Source organism: Sciurus vulgaris, assembly GCF_902686455.1.
Source record: "Sciurus vulgaris genome assembly, chromosome: 16".
NCBI classification, from domain to species: Eukaryota; Metazoa; Chordata; class Mammalia; order Rodentia; family Sciuridae; genus Sciurus; species Sciurus vulgaris.
The window spans coordinates 63306768-63334343 of NC_136477.1; the positions used below are offsets into that span (position 1 = coordinate 63306768).

The 27576-nt window shown below is 35.2% G+C and overlaps 3 protein-coding genes and 1 long non-coding RNA gene across 6 annotated transcripts in view; 2 read left to right on the top strand and 2 right to left on the bottom strand.

The window, feature by feature from the left end:
* The window catches only part of LOC306646624 (uncharacterized protein), a 280420-nt gene that overhangs the window by 178341 nt on the left and 74503 nt on the right, over positions 1 to 27576 (bottom strand). The window lies entirely within an intron of this gene.
* Positions 1 to 27576, top strand: part of LOC306646654 — a 745829-nt gene that overhangs the window by 15467 nt on the left and 702786 nt on the right. The window lies entirely within an intron of this gene.
* Positions 33 to 25765, top strand: LOC306646438 (uncharacterized protein; the record flags this gene model as incomplete). Its single annotated transcript, XM_079115065.1, has 5 exons — positions 33 to 182; positions 4737 to 5201; positions 17326 to 17451; positions 24275 to 24406; positions 25378 to 25765. 5 exons carry the CDS (start codon positions 33 to 35, stop codon positions 25561 to 25563), a joined length of 1059 nt encoding a protein of 352 aa, XP_078971191.1. The 3' UTR covers positions 25564 to 25765.
* LOC306646065 (glia maturation factor beta-like) lies at positions 21585 to 22735 on the bottom strand. The gene has a single exon (XM_079114480.1). The coding sequence runs from the start codon at positions 22719 to 22721 to the stop codon at positions 22293 to 22295; it is 429 nt and encodes a 142-aa protein (XP_078970606.1). The 5' UTR covers positions 22722 to 22735; the 3' UTR covers positions 21585 to 22292.

Sequence of the window (27576 nt, forward strand, 5' to 3'; positions counted from 1 at the left end):
CTGAGCATGTGGCCTCCAGGTCCCAGAAGACTATGGATGAGGTTTCCAAGGAAGAACTGGCTGCTCTATTCTTAAATTCCAGGGGAACTGGTGAGCAGGTGGCCTGCAGCTCCCAGGAGTACTTGGATGAGGGCCTCACTGGAAGAATGGGCTACACAATCCAGAATCCTCAGGGTTTTGTGGTGAGCATGTCGCTGGCAACTCCTTTGAGCCTCTGGGTGAAGGGTGCAATGGAGGGATTGGCTGCAATACTCAGAATACTGTGTGCTATATAGGGAGAATATAGCATGCAGTTCACTGCAACCCCTTGGTAAGGGCTCCACAGGAAGCTGGAGCTACACTGCCAAGAATCCAGAGGGTGCCTGGAGAGACTATGGCCCACACCTCCTGGGAGTCACTGGGTGGGTGCTACACAGGTGTGATGGGTTATACTACCCAGAATCCTCAGGGTTGTGTGGTATCATGGAAGTTCTCAGAAACCTCTGGGTATGGACCACACAAGAAGGATGGGTTACACTGCCCAGTTTCCTCATGGGGTTTTGGTGAGTATGTAGCCTTCAGCTTCCAGTAGCCTCTACATGAGGCCTCCACAGGAATGGTTGGCAGTACTATCCAAAATCCTGAGCATGACTTATGAGCATGTGGCCTGCAGCTCCCAGAAGTCTCTCTGTGAGGGCTGCACAACTTGGATAGTCTGGACTATCTAGAATACTCAGTATTGTATGATTGGAATGTAGCTTGCAGCTCCCTGGATCCTCTGGCGGAGTGTCACATAGGAAGTATTGGATACAATACCCAGAATTCTCAGGGGGTTGTGGTGATCATGTGGCCATCAGTTCCTAGGAGCCTCTGCATGAGGGCTTCATAAGAATTGAGTGCACTACCCATAATCCCCAGGGTGCCTGGGGAGCATCTAGTTGAGGCTGCACATGAAGGATAGGCTGCACTAACCAAAATCTACAATGAGCCCGGTGAGCATGTGATGTGCAGCTTGCTGGATCCTTTGCATGAGGTACTAACAGAGGGATGGAGTTCAGTACTCAGAATCCTGAGAGTTGCATAGTGAGCATGTGGCCTGCAATTCTGAGGATAGTGTGCATGATTCCTGACCAAAAAGGATGGACTACACTACCCAGAATTCTCAGGCATGCTATGTGAGCAAATGAAATGGCCTGCAGCTTGGAGGAGGATTAATCCAAGTTATTCAGATTCCAGTTGTACCAACAAGAATTTTTAGAAGGATCGCATTGATGGATCACACCAAAAAATCACAAATATTTTTGCCTAAGTAGAGGGTATATGTGAATTTGTCCAAAAAACTGAAGTTTGGCCAAGTGTGATAGCCCATGCCAGAAATCCCAGATATTCTGGAGGCTGAATGTGGTGGATCACTTGAGTTCAGGAGTATGAGACTTGATTTGGACTACATAGCAAGACCCCCTGCCCTCCAAAAAACAAAAGCAAAAACAAAAAACACAGAAGTTTGAGTATCCTTGAGTAGAGTACAATATCATAATTAGCAAATAAAATGACACTTCATTGTGGGCTAGTAGTACAAACTAACACATCATTTTTTCTACACTTGTGGAGGAATTTTGTGTCTTTTGATGTTTTATTTTGAGTTCAGTTGCTGAGTATAGAATCCATTCTAGCTGAATAAATGAGACTGTATTCATTCTAAGTAGACTCTAGATGTGTTGATCTTTAGAACAAGTCCTAAAACCACACCTCGAATCTGGCCACCAACAGAGTAGTTCCAAAATAACTATGATCCACCAACAGGGTCGGAATGTAAGAAAGTTGGTCTAGCCATTGCTGGTGCTGCTGGTGCTGCTGTACAAAACTATTGATTAAATGATGCTTGCCTGCAGAAGTATGAGATTTGCCCCTTCAACCTCACTTCTTCCTTCTGAGATCTCACTCATGTATCTGATAAGCCATCCTAAATCATTTCCAGAATCCTAGCTGCTATGGAGTCTAGCTTTCAGCTTTCCTATCTGTGATAATAGGGTGGTAGAATATATGTTGACTGTCACATGCTACATCTGTCACACCTACTAATTAGTCTTGAACAGCAAACAATATAGGTAAATTACCATATGTGCTAACACTTTGGGTCAAACAAATCAATGCTTTTAATTTATTTTCTCTTTACTAAGTTCCCTTTCTGTAATCAGTTTCAACATGCATATGTAATTGATAAGCAACCAAATCCTGTCTGGAAGCTATACTGAACAGATGATGAATATATTCATTGTTGAAAACTCACCTTGATAATCACCAGAACTTGGAAGGATTTTATTGTATAATACAAATTATAAGAACTTGAACGGGACAGCTACTTACAAAAAACTATTTATCCCGTAGTGGTGGCAATATCTATATGAGCCTCAGTGTCACTTTCATACTCCAGAGCAACAGGACAATTATTTTTGTTTAATAGCAGATTGTATGTAACATATAAATACATGTTTGTTCCATAGGGGCACAATGAATCTTTTGAAATTTCATTAAAATAGTTTTTTTGGGGACGATATCACTCATATTGTTTTGCAGGGCATGTGGCTTCCTGGAAAGAGCCTCTCTTAAGGGTTGTAAGTCAAAAGATAATCTCTCTCTGACCCTCCTCCCACGTCTTTCCGGCAGGTCGACTATAAAAGTACCAGGTATGGCAGCGAACTATGAAAGGAACATTAATTGTTTCCTGTGGTGTTGCTTTGATTTGCTACGGATGGCAGCACTTATAGTTTTAAATGAATTAAGGAAGTATGAAATAGTAAATGAGAGAAATGTTGAATAAATTCTTTTAGAAACTATTTTTCAGTGGGAGAATATCAGTGGTAAAATTTTATCTGCATTTTAAAATCAAAGATGTGATTGGGGCATTTAAATTATCTACCAAAGCCATTTTAAATTTTAAATGGCAAACAAAAGTACTACTATCAAATTATTAATGTAGTAATTAGTGTAATAAGTTCAGCTCAAATTTATAATTGAATTTTTGTTATGTGTATGTACACCCTTCCTCAAAGTGCCTAATATTTTCATTTTTTCACACTTGAAGCACCAATTGTATGATCGTTTTGGAAATGTTTTTATTAAAAATAACTTTTAATTGGTGTTTTGGACAAATACCACATTCATATGCTTGAAAATCCAAGTTACAAAAAAGGTAGAGTGGAAAGTCCCTCTCCTCTTCAGCCACCCAGTTTTCATCCCTGTTACAAGAATATTGTGTAGTCTTGCAAAGAAACTCTATGTACATAAAAGAGTACATAATTTAAAAATATAAGATGTACCATATTCTGTGTATGATATTTAGCATCCTGGGCTTTTTACTTTGCAGTGTATTTTGGAGAATGTTCCACCAGGTCTTGGTCTTAACTTTATAGGTTTCATCATATGAAATTACTATTATTTATTGAACCTGCATCCTATTCCTTCTAATTATTTAAATGAATTGTTTCTAAGGTGGGTTTGATTTGTTTTTGTCATAATGAACAACACTACAATGAATAACCTTGTCTCTAAGTGATTTCATATGAACAAGTATACCCCTGAGCCACACTCCTAGAAGGGTATTTACCTTTCAAATTTTTTTCTCTTTCTTTAGCTTCTTTTTTTCAGATGAAGATATTACCATATTTTCCAGGCTGATCTCCAACTCAGGCTTAAGTGATCCTCCCTCTGCCAAGTAACTAGGACTACAGGTACACACCATCCCACCTGGCTAAAGTTTCAATAAATATTATAAGGACACTGTTCTTATTTTTCCCAGTCAGCACTTGACCGACCTTCTCCGGCCTCTGGAACTCGCAGCCCAGGAGCTTGACACCCCGCCCAGATCCCTAGCAACAAGGCTCACCCAATCAACTCTCATCAGTTTCATGCCCCAACCAATCAACCTCTTCCTGGCCCTATATAAGTGTGTACATTTTTAAAATAAAAGGGAACTGCTCCAGCATTTGGTTTTGGCTCTGTCTCTGTGTGATTTCTTTCAAATATTATAAATGATCAATTTATACTCCTATCAATAGTATAGTTACTATTTCCTCTTATCTTTACCATCACAGTGGGCACTCAACCTTTTTGAGCTGTGCTGTTCTAATAGATGAAAATAATAAGTATAATTTAAATTTGTACAAAGTTGAGCATTTTAATATGTTTAAAAGACATTTATATTTCCTTTTCTGTGAACTATCTTTTCATGCCCTTTTTTTCATATCAATTTTAGTCTTACTAATTCATAGGAACACTTTTCTATGTTAGGGAAATTAATTAAAAAGTGAGTTAAGGGTTGGGGTTGTAGCTCAGTGGTACAGTGATTGCCTATCATGCTTGAGGCCCTGGGTTCAATCCTCAGCACAATATTTTTAGAAAAAATAAAATAAAGGTATTGTATCCACCTACACATAAAAAATAGTTTTTTAAAAACGGGAGTTAAAAAAATGAATTGGAGGGTTCAGGATGTCACTGAGTGGTAAAGCGCTTGCCTAGCGCTTAAAGCCCTGGGTTTTGTGGTGCCTGGGCCACACAACAAACCAAAAAAAAAAAAAAAAAAAAAAAAAAAACCTCATAAACCTGTAGTCTGAAGTTACAAATGTATATATTCTTATTTTGCATGTACATTTTTGAGGTCTCAGGAATTTACGGTGGTGTAACGTGTGGGGTACGGACCCAACTTCTTTCCTCCACGGCCCACTTGGCTGACTGGAGACTACTGGTTTCCTTCTTAGGTTCTTTTCCACCCGCCGCTCTCAGGCCCCGCCCCTGTGGCAGGATTCCGCGCAGAGGCGAAGCCGGCCTGCGAACTCAGACAAAGGAGGAGCCGCAGGAGAAGCGGGCCAGCGCCAGAGAAAGGGGGTCGCTGCCCAGGGTGGCCGGCATCCGCCGCCCTTGTGCTTCCTCGGCAGGCGCCTCGAGAGGCGAGGGCCGCAGGGCCATGGAAGCCGCCCCCAGGGCCGCCGCCCGCCGGCTGGCGCCGCCTCCTAGACGCCCAGGCGGGAGGTGGCGCCGCCGGTGAGGCCAGGCGGCTTGCGCTCTGCCTCCGAGGCCAGCGGCCGGGCGGCGGGGCTCGAGGGCCGCCCCAGATGCACAGGCTCTGCCGCTGGGGCCATGCAGCAGGCGCTGCAGCCGCACGGGTTCTTCAGCGACGAGGACGTCGGAAATGGCGGGCACTGCTGGTCCCGGCCCTGCGGAAGGTCAGTACTGGGGCAGGGGCAGCCGCCAGGTCCTGGGCTGCGCTGGACGGCGGGCGGGTGCCAGGCCGGGCCCCCCAGAGTTCTAACGGGTAGCACCTGTCCTCCAGCCCTGGTCCGAGGCCCAGCGCTTTGGCTGGCGACAGGGGACTCACAATTCCTGTTGCATGCCGAAGGAAGTTTTCTCATTTTTTTCTTTTATTGGCGCGTCCCGCAGGGAAGGTTTTGTTATATTATAACTGGATTTCACGTCGCAGTCATTGTGTCAGAGAACTTCCGCTGTTGACCAGCTGGTTGTCCTCAGTCGAGATTCAGGCAAGAGGAAGTCCTGCGGGTAGTTAGGCAGTTTCTGGAACAAAAGCTCATTTTCAGGTCGGATAATCACATTTAGTTGAGTTATATAGAGGTGTTCCCCTGGGCAGTTTTCTTGCCAAGGTTGTCCAGTTGCTTATGAGGCATTGCATTTTCTTTCTTTTTTGTAATATGGATGTTTCACGTGTGTAAAGTGTCAGTGAGTCATCAAGCTCATTTTACAGTTCTTGGGGTGAATCCGAATCGCCTCCCCACTTCCTGCAAAGATGTGTTGCCTTAATACAAGAGATTTCCCTTATAAAATGTAGTTAAGGATCTTACCTGAGAACCAGAAGAGTAGGGCTTTGAGGATCGATCACAGGGCCTTGTGCTTCCTTTGCGGGTGCTCTACACTCCTAGTGTTGCTACTTCTCTCATACTTCTAGACACACGTTTAAAAGATTAGATTGGGTAGACTCAGGATAATATATCGATTAACACAAAGTCATCTAAGTAGTGGCTTTTGTAATATTTGGCAAACTCATCACAGGAATGATACCCTGTTTTATTCACAGATCCTATTGACATGCAAGGGTAAAGGACTCTTAAAGGGGCATGTATAATAAGGATTGGGGACTGTGGGGCCATCTTAGAATTTTGCTTACCATCCTCATTCATTTAATGGAAAATGTCTATCACATAACCTAATAAGTAAGGTAAGGTCAGTTTAATTGTCAAACCAGCCAACCTAGTATTTATCTTTTGTCAAAGTCTGACTTAATTTTTAAATTCAAGTTATGTGTTAATACATGTTATATGCCAACCATCTAATTTCTAGATGCAAACTATAAGGTAGAAAGCTACATAAAGTATAAGAATTGGCTTTGGATTTTTTTCTCATGGATGAAATTATATTGCCCTAGGTATTTCTTTTTTACAGTTTTCATTTATGTTTTATTAGTACATATTAATGGAATTCCATCCATTCATAGAGCATGAATTAATCATGTCCATCCACCCTTCTTCCACACTTGCCCCACTCCCCTGCCCCTTTGCTAGTCCTTAGTAATCACTATTATACTTTCAGATTTATTTTTTCAGTATTCATATATGAGAGAGAACATGTGATACTTCCTATGTCTGACTTATTTTGTTTAACATGATGGTATTTCTTAAAGATGCACTCTGTTTTTTTAGGCCTATCCACTCAGGACAATGTGTTTTTTTAAAACAGTAGATTAGAGTATTGAACAGGCCTAGCGAATAATCTTTTAAATGAAAACTGTCTTTTTTTTACTGTCCTAGAATACATGTATTTATTGATTGCATCCTAGAGCAGCAATGATAGTGAGTTTCAGGCTAAGAATCTGCCTTTCGTCAGTTAGGTGAAAGAGGGCAATTGTGAAAGGAGGGCTGGAAAGATGAACTTGCTTTACTCCTTATGTGCAAGTACCTTGTCAGGCAGATGCACCTCACTGCAGATCTTTTAGAAAGTAGTTTAGGTAGTATGCTAATGCACTTGGGTGTTTGGCACAGGAATTCTTTTATATAAATATATAAATTCATCTTTTATTTTTCTGTTGGTTTATTATAATCATGCATGGTAGCAGAACTCCTTGTTATTTTTTGCATGTGCACACAATAGAATACTATAATTTGATCAGTTTGGTTCCAGAAACATACCTCCTGTTTTTCTCCCTTCCTCCCTCCTGCTGCCCCCTTCCTCTATTCTACTGGTTTCCCTTGTGTTTTCATGAGATTCCTGATCCCTGTTTTTTTTTTTTACACTTTTCCCTCTATAGCTTTCACATATGAGAGAAAACATGACCCTTAATTTTTCAAGCTTCACTTTTTTCACTGAACATAATGCTCTCAATTTCCATTTTCTTACAAATGACATAATCTCATTTTTCTTTATGGATGGATAAAACCTTGTATATGTATACCACATTTTCTTTATCCATTCATCTGTTTATGTACACCTAGGTTCCATAATTTGGCTGTTGTGAACTATGCCAATATAAACACGGGCTTATAATGCTTATAATGCTATAGTATGGTGACTTGACTTCTTGGAATAAATACTGAAGAGTGCTATAACAGGGGCATGTGGTGATTGCATTCTTAGTCTTTTGAGGAATCTCCATACTGATTTCCATATTGAACCAGAAATTCTTGAACTTTGAATAAAACAAATTTAATAATTATGGTCTTTTCTAGTACATAGAGGGAAAAATAACCACTTGTATTTTTTCCAGTTTTATTTTTCTCTTATCAATAAGTATTCCTTAACTCTTTGGCATCTACTGCAGTTTAATTGCTAAGGGGTAGTGTGAAACTGTAAAATTAATTAAGACATAGAGGATTGAAAGGATAAAGGAATCACACATTTTATTTTTGAAGTGTGTATATAGTTTTGATTTTAAGTTTTATATTCATTTTTACTAATATTATCCCTGTTAACAATGATGGAATATAAATTTCTTAATATTTCATGTTCTGCAAAGAGCCCTGGCTTTGACATTCTGTGCCCCTTGAATAAGTTGGGAACCAACCATTCATCTAACTTGTATTTTATTGATTTTATAGGCTAGTGGTCTGCCTTTATGGAAGTTACATAAAGCTCATATGCCATTTTATTCCTTTCAGAAAATTTTTGATGACAAAATTTTATCTTCAACTAATTGTCTTTCTTATATTCTTGATTGTTTTATGCTAAGCCCTCTGTAATCTTGATCTAAAGAGAATGAGATTCTTGCCCTGTACCTTTCTACATTTTATTTATTTATTTACTCTTTGTTCTTTTTAAATATACATGACAGAAGAGTGTATTTTGACATACTATACATACATGGAGACTTCTCTACATTTTAAATTAATCAACATTTTTAAAACCTGTCAAGAAAGCCAGGTGCAGTGTCACATGTCTGTCATCCCAGCAACTGGGGAGGCTAAGACAGGGGGATTGCAAGTTGGAGGCCAGCCTTACCAATTTAGTGAGGCCCTTGAGCAACTCAGTGAGATCCTGTCACAAAATAAAAAAAATAAAATAAAAGAACTGGGGATGGAGCTCATTGGTTAAGCACTATGTGAGGGGTAACTGTTAGTAGAAGAGAGGAAATGGAGTGGAAACCCTTTCCTTTATAATGTTATATGGGATAACTTAGTTTCCAAGTATATCTAATAGAATAAAAATAAATTTTATGGAGTACTTAACTTTTTATGTCTCCACATGATTTCATGAACTCTGTTGGCTAACTTTATGCAAAGGACTGTGCTTTAATGGCAAGGTCCTAGGTTACCAGTAGAGTACGAATAAAAGCAGCATGGAGGATAGGAGGGAATCAAAACCAAGAAATGATTCCTGGCCTTACTGAGTGCACAACTTTGGTTTCAATACTTGATTATATACCCTAATCATAAAAATTTTACCTAAAAATATTACCTTCTTTAACAGGTTTGTTGGGGGTGTGTCATATAATAAGGTGCATATATTTAAAGTGTACACGTTTATAAGTTTTGATGTAGGTATGCATCAGTGAATCCACCATAAAGACAGTGAACACATCCTTTAACCTCCATAATTTTTTGGCTATTTGTACTTCTCTCTCTTATACCTGCCCACTGCTGATCCCCAAGGAATCACTGATATGCTTGTTATCACTATATATTGCATTTTCTATAGTTTTATCCTGCTGGGATCATACACTATATATTCTTTTCTAAAAAGCTGTCTTCTTTCAATTATTATTATTATTATTAATTATTATTATTATTGTTATTAATTATTTTGGTACTAGAGAGTGAAACCAGGGGTGATTTACCACTGAGCTACATCCTCATTTTAAATTTTTTTAGTATTCTTTATTTTGAGACCAAGTCTCACTAAGTTGCTGAGGCTAGCCTCAAATTTTTGATCCTCCTACCTCAGCTTTTGAATTGCTGTGATTATAGGCTTGTGCCACCATGCCCAGGTATCCTAATTATTTTAAAATTTATCCATGTTGTTGCATGTATCAGTAGTTTGTTTTTTATTGTTTTGTAGTATTCCATTGTATAAATATACTACAGTTTATATTTCACTTCACTTCTTGACGTACTTTTGTGTTTTCAGATCTTGGTTATCACAAATAAAGCTCCTATGCACATTTATGTGCAAATCTTTGGACATGTATTTCCTTTACTCGTGGGTAAATACAAAGAATAATAATTGGATTGGTAGTATGTTTCAATTTTTAAGAGATTATCAAACTGTTTCCAAAGTTTGATTGTACAGTCTTACATTACTATCAGCAATATTTAGCATTTCATTCTGCCAGTGCTTGATAATTTAATTTTACCCATACATTTGAGCAACTGTATCTTGTGGTTTTAATTTACATTTCTTTAATGATTAGTGATGTCGAACATTTTTCCTGCTCTCATTTTGCTATTCATATGTCTTCCTTTGTGAAGTTTGTTGAGAGTTTGTGCCCATTTTGCTAGTTTTCTGATTGAATTTTGAGAATTCTTTGTCTGATATAAGTAAGCCCTTTATCATTTATATAATCTTCAAACATTTTTTCCAGTCCATAGCTTATTTTTTTTTTTTTGCAGTGCATGGGATTGAACCCCAAGATGATCTAGTATTGAGCTATATCCTCAGACCTTTCTATATATATTTTAAAAATATTCTCACTAACTTGCTGACCTGCTTCTGGAGCTTGTGATCCCCCACCCTCACTCTTCTGAACAGCTGGGATTACCAGTGTGCATGACCATGCTCAGCTCTCATTCTCTTAATGCTGTCTTTTGAAGACCAAATATTCAGATTTTTGTGAATTCCAGTTTATCTGTTTGCTCTCTTAGGGACTGTGTCATATCTGAGAAGTCTTTGCCTAACCCAGTCTTATAAACATTTTCTCCTAATTTTCTCCTATACAAGTTTTATAGTTCTAGTCTTTATGTTTAGATCTGTGATTCACTTGAATTGATTTTACATCTGCTATGATAATTCCATATTTAGTAGGCTTTTTTATTTGCATATGAATATCTGGTTGTTCCATCAGATATTGGAAAGACTGTCCTTTCTCCTTTGCTAAAGGTCTTTATACCTTTCATATATGTATGGGTTTAGTTCTGAATAATCTCTTCTGTCCTTTCTATCTTTGTGTGTATCTGTACTGTTGCTTTATAAAAATTCTTTTTTAAAAACATTTTTAAGTTGTAGATGGATGCAACACCTCCATTTTACTTATTTATTTTTATATGGTGCTGATCAAACCTAGTGTTTCACACATGCTAGGCAAGCATTCTACCACTGAGCTACAAACTCAGGCTGCTTTATAAAATTTTTTTTATTTATCTTTTAATTTTGTACAGACTGCATTTTGATTCATTGTACACAAATGGGGTACATCTTTTCGTTTCTATGGTTGTACCTGATGTAGATTCACACCATTTGTGTAATCATACATGTACATAGGGTAATGATGCCTGTCTCATTCCACCATTTTTAATGGCACCCTCCCTCTCATTTCTTTCTAATCTAAAGTTAATAACCTAAAGTTTCCCCATTCTTCTCTCCCTCCACATCCTCCCACCCCATTGTATATCATTCTCCACTTATCAGGGAAAACATTTGGCCTTTGGTTTTTTGGGGTTGGCTTATTTCACTTAGCATGATATTCTCCAGTTCCATCCATTTATTTGCAAATGCCATAATATTCTTCTTTATGGCTGAACAATAATCCATTGTGTATATATACCACATTTTCTTTATCAGTTCATCTGTTGAAGGGTATCTAGGTTGGTTCCACAATCTAGCTATTGTGAACTGAGCTGCTGTAAACATTGATGTGGCTGTGCCACTGTAGTATGCTGATTTTAAGTCCTTTGGGTATAAACCGAGAAGTGGGATAACTGGGTCAAAAGGTGTATCCATTCCAGGTTTTCTGAGGATTCTGCACACTGAGTTCCAGAGTGGCTGCACCAATATGCAACTCCACAAGCAATGTAAAAGTGTGGCTTTTTCCCCACCTCCAAGCCAACATCTTTTGTTGTTTGTGTTCTTGATGGTAGCCATTCTAATTGGAGTAAGATGAAATCTTAGAGTTGTTTTAATTTGCATTTCTCTAATTCCGAGAGATGTTGAACACTTTTTCATATATTTATATAAAAATTCTTGACATCAGGTAATGGTAATGCTCCAGCTTTGTTCCTATGGGTGGAATTTTAACATTGCATGTTTGTTTTCACAGATGTTTTCTTATTTGATATTAATTTGAAAAGTTTGGCATGAGAACTTTTAATCCTTGTGGATAACCACAATAAGAATTATGGTTATGTACCAAAACCATAATCACAGACAAAATATTCTTCCCTGGTACACATTATTTTAATTCGTATATGTAGTTATTTTCATGGAGTTGGGCCTTGAGATTTTTTTAAGGAAAAGTGTTATATGAAACAACTTATGAAGTCCAGTACTTTTATATGAAAAAAGTCTCTTTTATTCCATTGACCTAGAAGTGTACAATTTAGTTATAATTAGGTTTCCTCTTGTCATATTAAAAAAGTACAGGGTGTAAGACGCATTGTTTTTTTCCCAAAATTCAATATCTAAGAAATATAAAGCTGATTTTTTGATGTTAGTTTTCTGTACAATTTATAACTGCTTTACTTATACTCATCTTATCCAGACCTATTCAAAGAGTAGTGTTTCTCCACTTTCATGTGACCTACATTTTTCCTGTTCCTCACTTCACATGAGTTTTCTTAATCATCTTTGTGTTTTATCAAAGCTATTTATGCAAGTAAAAAGATAACTAGCTCTATGTCTGCTTTCTTGAGAGACAACACTTTTAGCTTTTCAAAGTGCCTTGTTTTGTATTTACTTCTATATTTTAAAGGAAGATAATAATTTTATATTGCTTTTGTTGAATTCTTTTCTTGGAAGAAAAGAATATTCTTGTGTATTCTTTTTTATATTTAGTTGTAGATGGATACAGTATCTTTGTTTAATTTATTTACTTTTATGTGATGCTGAGGACTGAACCCAGTGCCTCACACATGCCAGGCAAGTGCTGTAACACCGAGCTACAACCCCAGCCCTTCCTGTGTATTCTCTAATATGTGTATACATTACCCACTCCAACCATACACCTTACCACACAAGCATACTTTCTGCCTCCCTGCTCATGGTTATATGTTAGTTTTGGTTGAAATAATATTAAAAGTTTACATCATTATGACTATTCCTGCTATTTGTATTAACCCACTTTTTCTTTTCTAACTTTTTGCTTTGACTGGTGGCAATAATTATCTTGTTTTCTTATTTGTACAGTTTTTTGTATTTTTTGCTTTGACTGGTGGCAATAATTATCTTGTTTTCTTATTTGTACAGTTTTTTGTATTTTTTGCTTTGACTGGTGGCAATAATTATCTTGTTTTTCTTATTTGTACAGTTTTTTGTATTGATTCTCAAACTCAAACTCTGTACCAGTTTTCTAAATATTCTCTCAATAGTTCTAGTTCACCAGGCACTCTATCCATTTTGTTTTCTTGAGAGTTTCTCCCAGAGCCTTCTGACCTGAAGCTGGTTATTAGATAGTTCTCTTCCTATAATTTCCCTTCATTTCATCCTGGCCAATCTTCCATATCAATTCCTTCATTTCTTATATATCCCAGATTTTTCTCCTTCTAGATATTTATAGTCATTTTAGTGTAGTACAACCTACTGAAGCTTATTGAGAAAGACTGTATGGGAGATAAGATTTTTTACCTTCTTACATCCATGAACATCTATACTTTACTATGACAAATGATTGATAATTTGTTGGAATCTTGAATTCTGTTTGGAAACCATTGTGTTTAACTTCTATTAAATTTTGGAACTAGCTCATGTCTTCTGCTTGTGTATAATCCACTCTTCCTGCCTCCCCTGCCCCCCAATCTTGTATTCTCTGTCTCTGAAGCTCTGACTCTGTGTGTGTGTGTGTGTGTGTGTGTGTGTGTGTGTGTGTGTGTGTGTTGAATTCAGGAGCACAGTACTCTTGACCATTTTTTCTGTTAGGGTTTTCATAAGTTTTCTTATGGAAGTTTTAAAAGTCCTTTATATAGTCTGGATATGAATCTTTTTGTTGTATGTGTCGCATACATCTACATCTCCATAACTGACATTTTACTTTCTTTAAAGCAGCTTTTGATGAATCTGAGTTAAATGTAGTTGAAGTGTTAATATTGTTAGCTCTTCCCTTTATGATTAGGAACTTATGTGTTCTATTTAAGAAGTCCTTTTCTATCCTAAGGTCATGAAGATATCTATTGACATTGTCAGAACTTTATTAAATATGTTTATTTAATAGGTCTTAAAGTCAGCAAGTATTGATTGTTTTGTAAAGTATGCAGTAGGGATTGGGTTTGATATTTTTCCATACAGATATCTTAATTGTTCCGCAGTACTCATTCATTTGCCCTACCTCTCCACAGTCTATACTCTGCCATACTCTAGTGTCACTTCTGTTTAGGTCAAGGTTCGTGTGTGTGTGTGTGTGTGTGTGTGTGTGTGTGTGTGTGTGTGATCTTGCTTCTGAACCTTCTCATCTGTTCCATTGATCTACTTCTCTATGCTTATGCCAATATCATTAATTACTGCAGGTTTGTAGTAAATTATAACAACTAGGAGAGCAAATACTTGTTCTTCTTTAAGAGTACGTGACTGATTTTCTTAGCCTTTTTCATTTTCTATATTATTTTTGATATTTTCTTCTCAATTTCAGAAAAACAGCCTGCTTGATTTTGTTTGTAATTTGTGAACTTCATGTGGAGAATTAATATATTTATAAATATTAAGTCAGATCATCATAAAGGTATTCTCTTTCATGTATTTAGAACTTTAGTTTCTCTTAATAGTATAATTTTCTCCTGAGGGGTTATTTTCTTTGGTAATATTTAGTCCAAAATACATGATATTTTTTATTCTACTATAAAAGCTATTATTTGAACCCTTTATTTCCTAGTTCCATTGCTGGTACATAGACATGAAAGTTTAGTTTTTATGAATTCAAATTAACTTATCTGTACAGTAGTTTGGTCTTATATGTGTGTATTAGTCTGTAGACTTTAGAAAAACTAAACTAATAGTATATATGCACATACACAGAGAGACATTTAAAATGAGATTTACTATAAGGGAATTGGCTCATGCAATTACAGAGGCTGAGAAGTCCAAGATCTTAATTTGGAGACCCAGTATAGCATAGTTCCTGTCTGAGTCCCAATCCAAATGCAGAAGACTTATATTGAATACAATCAAGCAGAGGAAGAATTCTTCATTACTCAGCCTTTAATTCTATTCAGGGATTTAATAGATTAGATGAGGCCACCCACATTGGAGAGGGAAGTCTACTAATTCTACCCATTTAAAGGTTTATCTTATCTACAATCCCCTCAGATATTCAGAAATAATGCATAACCAAAATCTAGTCTTCCCAAAACCAACTATCACAAGGGACAATCAAAGTATCTGCAAATAGTTTCCTTCCCAATTCATATAGTTTTATTTTTTTCTTACATCACTGCATTAACCAGGATTTCCAGTACAATGTGGAATAGAAATGATGATAGCCTTGCCCCTTTCCTGTTCTCAAAAGGACATTTTCATTATTTTAGCATTAACTTTAATTTTATTTTACCTTTCTCTTAGATCCTTTGCCAAATTAAGGAAGTTCACTGAGAGATTTTATGATGAATGTGGAAGTATTTTTGGATACTTTTTCTACATGTGTTGAAATGATTCTATTTTAAGCTTTTAATATGCTAACTTAGTGGGTTATATTACTTGAATTTCTAGCATTAAATAAGCTTTACCTTCCTGGGTTAAACCAAATTGGTCATGTTATATATAGTCTTTTAAAATATGGATTAAAGCATAAGGCCCAGAGTTCAATCCTCAGCATGGGAAAAAAAAAAGGATTATGGAATTTAGGTTGACTGTTATTTGTTTAGGCTTTTGTTTCTGGGTTCATGAGTACAAAGAGCCTATGATTTTCATTTGTTTTTGAGTGTTCATATCAAGGGTAGTCTCAAAATGAGTTTAGAAATCTTAGTGCTTTTCTCTTTTCTAGGTGAGTTTGCATAAGATTGTTGTATTAATTCCTTACATGTTTGATGAGTTTGTCAATGAAATCAAGTAGGCTCATATAATGAACTATAATACTGAGTTCGAACAAATTTTAAAAAATTGAAATTATAGAAAGTGTGTTTGACTACATGCGATTATTCTAGAAATCAATAAAAAGATAAGCTAAAAAATCCCTATATTTAGAAGTTAAGAAATTCACATCTAGATTCTAAAGTACATTAGAAAAAACATAATAGAAATTATAAGTTATTTTGAACTGGATGTTTACAAAGACATTTCATATCAAAATCTGTGGATTTTGGGCTGGTTTGTGCCTCAGTGGTAGAATGCTTGCTAGCACATGTGAGGTATTGAGTTTGATCCTCAGCACCACATAAAACTCAATAAATAAAATAAAGGTATTGTGTCCATCTACAACTAATGTTTTTTAAATATGTGGATTTTAACAAAAGTAGATCTTTGAGAAAATGCTCATATTAAAGGTGAAAGGTTAAACAATAATAAGCTAAGTATACATCTCAGCAAGTTAGCAAAAGAACAGTAAAAGCATAAGAAATAATAAAGATGAAGCAGAAATAAATGAAACAAAGTAGAGAGGAGCAACAAAATCAAGAGTTGATTCTTGAAAAGATTAATAATATTGATAAATTTTGAGACACTAAATAAAGAAAAAGAATGAACATACAAATAATTAATATTGGCATTGTGAGAAGGGATATCATTATAGATCTCTTAAGACTTACAAAATAGGAGAGGCTATAATGCTCTATTTTATGTTAATGTTTTTGTACCGATTTTGTTCAAGGATGGAACACTTAGGAAATGGTGAAGCCTGAATCATAAGCCATTCATTATCTGGAATTCATTGGTTTCATAATGAGTACATAATCCAGATATGAGTGAGGATTTTGTGCTTAAAATTTGAGAATTTAGATGAAATAATCAATTTCATGCTGTTTTCTTTGTGGGATGGATGTAATTACTGATTCAAGTTTTTAAAATAAGTATGAGACATTAAAGATTTCAGGGATTTTTGTTTCTTTGTCATTGGCACTGATATCCTTTTAATACCATGCCATAAAACGTTTAAAGCAATACTTCTGTTGACAAGTATTGATAAGACACCTACTCTATAGTAGGTGATATTACTTACAGAATTTCTTATATTCAGTCAAACTGGATTATTTTTAGGATAAATTACTAGGTTTTAGCTTTAGTAATTTTAAAAACAAAAAGGGTTTAGTATAGTTAGGTGGTGACAATAAGCAACACAGGCCATTATAAAAGTTGAGTAGCAACTACTTCATAAAGCATCTGTATAATTTGTATAGTATATGTGTTTTCAGAGGTACCTCTATTACTGGGATTAATGACCAGGTGGTTTTATTAGTTGGCTTCAGGGTATACATGATTCCTTTGGGATTGTATAGAAATACACAGACATGGACACAATGCTTTTTGGTTTTAGGGAGAAGAGCACTTAAATGCGTTTTCACAGATTTTCAAAAGACCCAGAAACAGTATAAAAAAACCACTGCTCTGTGGGTTAAGGAAATTTACATGAACAAATAAATAGTTTTTCATTTTGATTTATGTTCGTATTACAGTAACTACCCATCGTAGCAAAATGTTATTCATATATAAAATTTGCTTTGATTTTTTTCATTCATTTCATATTTTACCAGTTTTGTGATTGAGAACTTCTATTTTAAGGTTCAGGAACAAGTTCATCCAAATCTCTCAGCTAATGAAGAGTCTCTTTATTATATTGAAGAACTGATTTTTCAGCTGCTTAATAAATTATGCATGGCCCAACCAAGAACTGTTCAAGATGTCCAGGTAAAAATTATTTTGTTACTTCAAAAAGCTATGGAATTACTATACAAATTAATTTTTGTATATAGATCTATATTATTCTATGTTATTATGAATTCTAAAGCCACTGAAATTATATGTGATATATTTGGCCATTTTTTTTTTCTTTTTTCTTTTGGTACTAGGGATTGAACCCAGGAGTGCTTAACCACTGAGTCACATCCCCAGCCCTTTCTATTTGTTTTGAGATAGGACCTCACTAAGTCACTTGGGCCTTGCTAAGATGCTGAGGTAGGCCTTGAACTTGCAGTCCTCCTGCCTTACCCTCCCGAGTTTCTGGGATTACAGATATGTGACGTAACAACTGAAATTATGAAAAATTATAAGGTTTCAAGAAAAACAATGCCAGAGAATATCTTCTTACCCTGAGATTAGTCTTCCTTTTTTGTATTGGGGATTGAACCTCAGGGTGCTCTACCAATGAGCTACATACCTAGCCATTTTTATTTTTTAATTGGACAGTGTCTCACTTAAGTTTCTAAGACTGGCCTCTAACTTATGGTCCTCTTGCCTCATCCCCCTTAGTTGCTGGAATTATAGGTGTGCACTACCACACCCAGCAGGGGTAGGCATGTATTTTTGGAGAGGACTCAAAACACAGTAACTTATTAAGAATAAAATTGATGGGAAAGTGAAAAGTGTAAATCCCATACTAAGGGAAGGTACGTGTAATATGTATGAATGTCAGTGGGCATTCAGGATATGTTAAAAACTTCTGCAAATGAATAAGAAAAAGTATACCCTCCTCCCCCAAATAGGCAAAAGTCTTGAACAGAAATTTCATAAAAGAAGATATATTTAATAGCTAGTGGGTACATGAAAAGGTACTAAAGCTCAGGAGTCATCTGGGAAATAGGAATTAAAATCACAATGAGAGAGCTGGGGTGCAGCTCTGTGATAGAGCACTTCCCTAGTATGTGTGAGGCTCAGGGTACAATCACTAGTATGCAAAAATAAAAATCACAGTGACATATTTCACACCAACAGTGACATATTTCAATCAACAAGCTATAAAATTAAAGATTAATTATGCCACATGTTGGTGAGAATATGGAGCAACTGGAACTCTTTATATTGCTTGTGGAAGTATAAACTTGTGTAACAACTTCTGGAAATTGTTTAGAAGTTTCTAATAAAGTTAAATATCTATTGCATGACTTAGCAGTTCTCTGTTAGGTGTTTACCCTACAGAAAGAAAATATATTTTCATGAAGAGTTTTATATGTGAATGTCTAAGCAGTTTAATTCTTAATAATGGTAGATTCCTAAAATTAAATGCTTATCAGCAACTATTTTTTTTACTTTCATGTTAATGTTTTATTTAAACCAGTACAACAAGCACCATGCTTAACAAAAGACTGTCCAAAATAAACATGCAGTATGAACTAGCAGAGACTGAAACCACAGCTTAAGAAGTTGTGCCAATTGTTGGTTTTGTTAAATGATGACGGAGAACTGTTAAAATTCACAAGACTAAACCATTAAATGTTTCAAGCCTCCTGAATGAGATTATATTGGACCATCTAAATAAGTGGGAATTGCCCTGGCATGTTAGTGATCTCAAATAATATTCAAGTAATTATATGTGTATGAATTATACTCCATAAAGCAAGAAAATATGGTTTCTGTCACAAGCTTCATGTAATTGTTTTAAACATTACAGGAATATGATCACTGATTTGAAATGTTAAATGGCCTAACAGGAAACAAGTTTCTCAAGGATATTCAACTTGGGACCATTGGTTTTAAGTGGCCTAGATGATTATTTACATTCTTCCAGAAATACAAAATAAGATTTGTCCAGAAATGTTTGAAGCATTTCTTCACATAAATTGTAAAGGTTCAAACTTTATAGATTCCAGTATTACCAGTCTATTAAACAAATAGGGAGTGCAACCATACCAAGAATACTTGAATTGACAGAATGAGTTATTCTCTACTTCCACCAAATATCAGCATTTAAACTCTTATGAAAATATCTATTCATCACTAGTCCATATATGGATTAATGACATTGCTTGAGTTTTATAAGCAGTCCGTTCATTTTTTTTTTTTAAGTACACCTTCCTTAATATTTTTATGGGTGGGGGGAAATAGCCAAATTTAATTTGACCATAAATTCCCCTAACTGGAAATGTTTAGTTAAAATGTCAGACCAGGATACAGTTTATGGCTACGTTTAACTCCTGAAAATAGGAGATAAAAAAGGGAGGGAAAGTGCTGAGACATTTTTGCTACACAGATTCTTCAATGACAATAAAAATTTAGCAACACCCTCAACAGTTAACACACTATTTTTCCTAACATAATTCTTTAACACCAGAACAAAGTGAATACTATTCAAAACTCAGACATTTTGGAATTTTCAGCATAGTAACCTGAGAAAATTTTCTTTATGTCATTTATGTTGCCACAAAAAACATACTGTGATTACTAGTTGGTTCTATTTTGACATAAGATGCTATGCAGAACTTAGGCAAGGCCAATAATTTCAAAACTAATGCTGACTTAGAACACCATGAAGGAGGTTCCCAGGAAAAAGTTGCTGCCAAAAAGGAAAGATTAAGATTTAAGGCTGAATGGGAATGGCTTATACCAGAAAGATACGGAATGTAAGATCTGGAATTATGAATCTGTAGTAATTGATTGTAAGAAGGCAGAAAAAAAAGGACAGGAAATGTACTTTAAAAAGCTGCCAAATTTAGTTTAAGGGAAACATAGAAATATCTGAGGAAAACTTTAGAGTATGGAATTTGTAATTCTCCCTATAGGACAAACAATTAAAAAATGTTCTATTGATCTCCTAATGTCAATCTGTTGTCTTGAGACCTACATGTTATTAACAAGGAGACAGACAAGCTCAAAGCAGCACAGTTTATCACAGCTCTTTGCTCCTGTTAAAGACTAAAAGAACTAAGAGTTCTGTGTATGGAAGGTCAATATTATCTGAAATTATGGAAGGACTTCCAAACTTAAAAAAATAGACTAAAATATGAAAAATGAAACAAGAAACCTTATTAAAAACTACATTCTTGCAGCCCTAGTGTCTCTTACTGATGCAAACCAGGGAAAACAAAATCTCATTTCCCTCTTTTTAAAAACATTAAAACCAATCTCCACTCATTTGGATTTCATTTGCATTTCTGCCAGAATTATTAGTTAAGTTATTCCTCAATACCAAAATAATTGTTTTAAAGATTTTTAAAGTAACTGCATGAAGTTTTCTCTCTCTAAAAACTGAAATAAAGGAACTGTTCCATTTATAACCAAACAAATATCCTACTCTAGCACTTCCCCATTTCCATCTTGTCAATGCTTTCTGATTTCTAGATTAGTGAAGCCAAACAGCTGGGAAAGAAGATGCGCTATTCAATATTGTGAAATTCCAACTATCTTTCTCTCTTTATTAAAGTTGGCACAGAACTCTCAAAATAAATGCAAAAAAAAAAGAATAGAAAATATGCCAACGTAAAAGAATGCCTTTGCTAATTTGAAATGACTATGCTATTCTTAACGTAAGATTTACTCACCAAATTTGGTTAAGCTTCTTGAGTCTCTAATGGTATCAAATTACCATTCAGCAGTTTCTTATACGATTCCTGCTTTATGCCAGGGTGCCCTTTTCTAACATGACTGGTTTAGTAACCAAACAGGTGACAAGTTTAAAATATTCTCTGAATTTAGGATAAAAAATGTGATTCTTCTATCGATTGTGTTGTAATAACTACGGCCAGAGTTTTAAGATAAGCAGCTTTTACATATGGCACAAAACTAGTCACAAATATACCCAAAATTACAACTCTCAACTGCCATATATTCACCAATGCAAGCAGATAGTTGGAATTTTAAAAATAAGAAGTTGATTTTATTACAAACTTTAGATAAACACATTAGAAAATTGTTTTATTTGGACCCTTTAAAAAAGTATTAATTTCACCAAATCTAGAATAATGGCAGTGTAAAAGTCTTTAAACTAATTTAAAGCTAACAAATCAAAGGCACAGTATTAACACACAAACATAATTAGTGTTCACAAGACATTAGGAGGTGCCTTATAAGTAAAGTATTATTAACCTAGATTCAAACTATTTAGAAATGACAATCGGGAAGAAGCCCTTAATTATTACAACCTAACAACCGTGAAGACCAAGATGCTATTTTCCATATGAAGAAACCTAATACTCATAACTCTATCAAAAACAAATCTAATTCCTAGACTTAAAAATGAATGATTGATGAGCATAGTTTCTAGACTTGATTAAAAACGTATAGGAAATCAAGAGGTATGGAATTGATGAAAAATGTACTTGAAACGTAGGTTACAATACAGTAAATTACTATTCATGGCTCAAAATTAGGTCACTTAAGTTTTTAACGCCAAATTAATTTCAATGATTTGACAAGTGATAATATGCTATTTTCATATAAAACTGCTAATATCCAGTATTTGTCAAAAGGAGGCAACTGTTGTCTATCACAATCTCATACCCACTTTCCAATGGTGTCTGTAAATAGTAACAAATTCTGAACCATAAGTTATAGAAATTAGTCACAAGAGTGCAAAAAGTCCTTGGAGAAAAGTAGCCCACCTAACAATTACAAATATAAGGGAACACTTTACAAAGTTTCATCACTATGAAGATGATTTCCTCTTTGTTCAAACTTTGCACAAATGAAGAATTTTTCTTTACTGCAGGAAACAAACTGTAAATAACAGTGCATTTTTAGGCATAAATAAGTATTTATGTCTGGTTCCAGTATAATCAGGTTAATACATAAATACTTTAAAAACACAAAAGTTCACATTAGTGGAAAAACCCAAGTTTCTCATGTAACCATTCTTCGGTTAAGTCTTCAGTATTTCTTATTTCAAATACCTTGGTTAGTTCAGCTGTTTGGACTAACTTATTCTTACTCCCAGCATACATCTTCTGTTGTTCAGGCTTACATCCAACAGGACTGGAGAAAATAAAGCACAGAGGATATGAAACTCTTCCATCATCATGTTGATATTTATAACTATACACAATGAAGCGAGGTTGTCGTTCTGGTAGTTCATCTTTAAGTTCATCTGGTGAAATGCCCTCAAGTTCCTCATCCAGTACCACCAGGCGTTTATCCTTGTCAATGTTCATTATAATGGCAGCATTGTTTGTTTCTTTGTGAAAACGAAACTTTCTCAGCTTTTCCACTAAATCTTCGGCAACATCACAAACCACCAAAGACTCACTCATTTTCCTTCCAGCCGTCAGCTCTATCAGCAACTATTGACACACGCTATCACATAACTGTAATTCATAGACAGAAAACAAAGAGATTACCTATTGTAAGATTTCATGTTACGAACTTTAGAAACAAGTAAAACCAATGGTGGTAGAAATCAGTATAGTGGTTGCCTATGAAGGATGAAAATCAGTTATAGAAAGGTTCTACATGTTAATTTAGAAGATGGATATGAAAATGTGTACATTTTAAAAACTTGTCAATATGGGCAGACATGGTGGTGCATGTGTATAATCCCAGTGGCTTGGGAGGCTGAGGCTAGTAGATCACAAGTTCAAGGCCAGCCTCAGCAACTTAAGGAGACATTAAGCAACTTAGTGAGACCCTTTTTAAAAAATGAAAAAATAATAAAAGGACTGGAGTATGGCTCAGTGGTAGAGTGCTCTTAGGTTAAATCCCCAGTACAAACAAACAAAACACCCCCCACAAACCCGTTCCGTTAAGGTCTGTGTCTTTTACTGCATTAAAAATATTATTTCAGTAGATAAATGTACCTCCTAAGGATTTTACTTATTGATTAAAGTACATGTACCTCTAAAAGAATATGTGTGCATTAGTGTTCAAGTACTTGTTTTGCCTCAGTTACATGGGAGTATTTTTAGAATGGTAGAAATACTAGTACAGATTTAAAAATTACTTTTGTACTATACTGTTTACATTATCTTTCTTTTGAAGATTTTAAATAAAGCAACAACTTGCAATATAAAGGAAAAATCTATTTGAGTTATTAATTTTTCTGGGACCCTTGGAATTAAAGCATTTGTTTCCATATTCTCCACTGCAAGATTTGAACTTTAAATAAATAAAAAGAAAGAATACTTTTCAGTATCTAAATTTGCTAAAATATGAGAATATAATTTTAAAAGTAAGAAACTTTGCTAAATTGAAGTCTGATTCAGGTTTCAGTAGTTCTCATTGTTTGTGTCAGTCGCTGGTTAAGTTTAAGATTAAGTGAACTACCGAGGCTTGGATTATTTTTGCCAAAATCTGTATTTCCACAGTCATTTTGAGGTCCTGCGTGCACATGATTCTGTGATATCTGTACTTACAATTCTCTTTATTTAAAGTGCTAAGATAATCAAAAGAAGAAAGGCTGCATAATACTTAATAATACTGAATGAATAACTTCTTCTAGGTAAATAAACTTAACTCTAAAAACCTAATTTAAAATCATGATATACTATTTCATGTTAATGTCCTGTACATTGTATCTTTTCCTTTCTCCAGTTCATCTTTTTTACTTTTGCAGTGCTGTGCATACTAACTAGACAAGTGCTTTCTCACTGGGCTACATTCCAAGTCTCCAGTTCATCTTAAATTATGTGGAAAAATCTTGATAGTCCTATTAGCCTTTTTCAACATAAAAATTTATTTAATGCAGTAAACATATTATATCAGTGTTCTTTTTTGCACCAAAATTCATGTTAAAGTTGAATTTTATATGAATTCTCTATTTGTGAACACTTTTTAAAATTTTGCAATGGTATTGCAATGATCTGAACAGGAACGAGTTCGAAAGACCTTTCCTCATCCAATTGACAAATGGGCTATTGCTGATGCACAATCTGCCATAGAGAAACAAAAATGCAGAAATTCTCTTTTACTACCTGTGGACAAAATTCATGCTTTATTGAAGGTAATAAGATGAAATATTTGGAAATTCTTTAAGAAATAATTATTTATACAGCACTGGTGTATTTATGGAGTATTAATGTAGCATGGTCTGTTAATGTATATGTGCACTTGCATGTGTATTGTACTTATACATACATATGTGTATACTAATATGTGTACAAAATAAAAATCGGGTTGTGCATATATATCAGTGGTAGAGCACAAGCTTACCATGTATGAGGCCCTGTATTCAATATTCAGCACTGCCTTCCCCCAAAGAACAAAATAAAAATAAATGTGCTCTGTTGAATTACATTTTCTTTCAATTAATATTAAAAGTTAATAGAATGCATTGTGACACATTTGTGGTATTTTCCAAAGAATCTGCTTCTTATGTATTTGGCCATGATTATTAAATTTTTGTTGATTAAAACAGTATATGTATTGTCAAAAGCTACCGTGAGTTCATAAGAATTTTACAGTTAATCTGAAATACAGATATTTCCACATAGCAAGTGAAAGAGTATTATTTAATCTGGAGAATGTGGTTGTTGTACATGGATTTGAAGACCATTTGGAAGAAATTTCAAGAACATCCTCCCTACTCACACACAAACACATATCCTTCCTTCCAGTGGAAACTATTATAATAGGGGATCCTGGTATAATACAAGGTCACTGAAGAAAGGAGATATTTGTCAAATGGGTTTCAGATAATGTGTTAAGAGGTTTCAGTGAAGTATAGCCCACAAGTTCTATATTAGAATCAACTTTTTTTGATAAGAAATCAGATTTATTCCATCAGATATCTTTAAAAAAATTTTAAGTCCCTAACACTGGGATCTAAGGGTCATTTTTTTTATCCTGTGATACCCATAATTTGAGATCTTTGGCTTATAGAAAGTTTTTATAAGCTAAAAGTAGGAATTTTAAAGTGTTTAACTGATACTGAACAGTGCTTATGTTTTTGAATTAAATAATTTTTTTCCACAGGAAGTTTTGGGGTATAAAGTGGACTATCATGTGTCCCTATATATTGTGACCATATTAGAGTATATATCAGAATATATTTTGAAATTGGCTGGTAATTATGTTTTTAATATCCAACATTATGAAATATCTCAACAGGATATTAAAGTGTCAATCTGCACAGAAAAGGTAAGGGTTAAAATTACTTAAACTGTATAATAGCATGTGTCATTTCTGCCTCAGTTTTTAAATATATTAGTATCTTAGTAAATTTTATAATTCCTGATATTTGAAGACAGAAAATTCTTGGCTTTACAGAGTAACCATGATATTTCCATGTTTTTAAGCAAATGCCAGAATAGGAGGGGAGTTTCTCTTTTTTTCCGTCAAGAATCTTTTACCTTCAGGAAAAAAAAAAACATGCAAAATTTCAAACCATTTTAAGAAAAGTAGTTTGAATTTTATAGTTTTAGACGGAGAACATGTGTAGTTCACTCTGGTACTTCTAAGTACAGCTAATTTTGAAGAACATACTTTGGTTTCACAGGATAGTTTAGTGGGGTACAGGCAGAGAAAAAGAAGTTTGGGAAGCCAGAATTACTCCCTTCTGATAACTTTTTGTTTACATATGTGTCCTCCTTCTTGGCTATAAGCTACTTAAGGGAAGAAATTGAGTCCATTTCTTCTCTCTTCCTTTTCCTCCAGTTTCACTTTTTCTTATTTTTCTTTGTAGGCTGTGGCTTTAGTCTCTTTGTCATGAGGATCCTAAGCCTCATTTAAATTGTAGGAGTTAGTAAATCAAGCATTATGTTAAATTAGTAGAACATGAAGCTGATGTTTGTTGCAGAAGCATCTGGACTTTGAGAGCAAGTGTGCGCCAGGTCCATCTTTGTGTGCTTGCATCCAACTGTAATGAGCCTATGTATGTCAAGTTGGTAGAGGCCTTTTGTGCTGAGCACCAAATCAACCTAATTAAGGTCAATGACAACAAAAAACTAGGAGAATGGGCAGGCCTTTGTAAAACTGACTGAGAGGGCAAACCCCATAAAGTGGTTGATTGCAGTTGTGTAGTGGTTATGGCAAAGAATCTCAGGCCAACGATGTCATTGAAGAATACTTCAAATGCAAGAAATGAGCAAATAAAGTTTTCATTCATATTCAAAAGAAAAATAAGCATTTTTAAAGTGCCTGTTATGTGCCTGAGCACTGTCACTACTCCAAGTAGGGAAAATACAAAGCTAAGGAAAGCAACCCATGTTGTAGAAGTAATTTGTTTCAGCATGAAAGGAAACTATTGTAAACAAATTATTACAGCACATGTGATTTAAACTTTTACAACATTACGTGAAAGATGGAGTTAAGAAAGTCATCAGGGAGAAGCCTGGAAGACTCCACAGAAAAAGGTGTCTAATCTGGGGCCTCTAGGACCTGCCACATGCCAGTGGTTTTCAGCCTTGACTGCACATTGCAATTATTAGAAAGCTTTTAAGTAATATGATGCCCACATCTTACCCCCAGAAATTTAATTGGCCTGGGTTGGAATTTCTTTTGAAACATTCCTGATTCTGATGTGTATATACCCATTGTAGTATACCAAAATTAAAAATGATTTTTCGCTTACATTTTATTTTGGAAATTCCTTTCTAATTACAACTTCTAAAATTAAGAAACATATTTTTGGTTACTTTCAAAGTGTCTCAGACTTATAGAAAAGTTGGAAGTACAATAAATAAACCCCCGTGCTACTGAACCATTTGAGAATACGTTTCCAACACAGTATGTCCTACAACAAGAACATTCTCCTACAGTATAACAGTATGACAGTCAAAATCCAGGAAATTAATACATTCAGACAATTCAAATTTTGCAATTGTCCCAGTGATGTCCTTTATAGCAAAATGATCTAGTGAAAATCAAGCATTTTTTATTTAGTTATCATTTGTCTTTTTTTCTCAGTTGGGAAAAATTCCTTATTCTTCCTTGGACTTTTTTGACTTTTACTTTTTTGAGGGTTACAAGTCAGCTGTTATATAGAATATTCCTCATTTTAGGTTTGTGTTTTTTGTATTGCTGTACTTTGCAGTAAGGGCCTCACACATGATAGGCATGCTACATCCCAGCCCTTAAAAAATTATTTTGAGACAGGGTCTTGGCCCAGGAAGGCCTCAAACCTGTGATCTTCCTGCCTCAGCCTCCCATGTAGCTGAGATTACAGGACTGGAT

Coding starts and splice junctions, on each gene's coding strand:
- LOC306646065 (XM_079114480.1), bottom strand. CDS start 22,721: ATGAGTGAGTCTTTGGTGGTTTGTGATGTTGCCGAAGATTTAGTGGAA.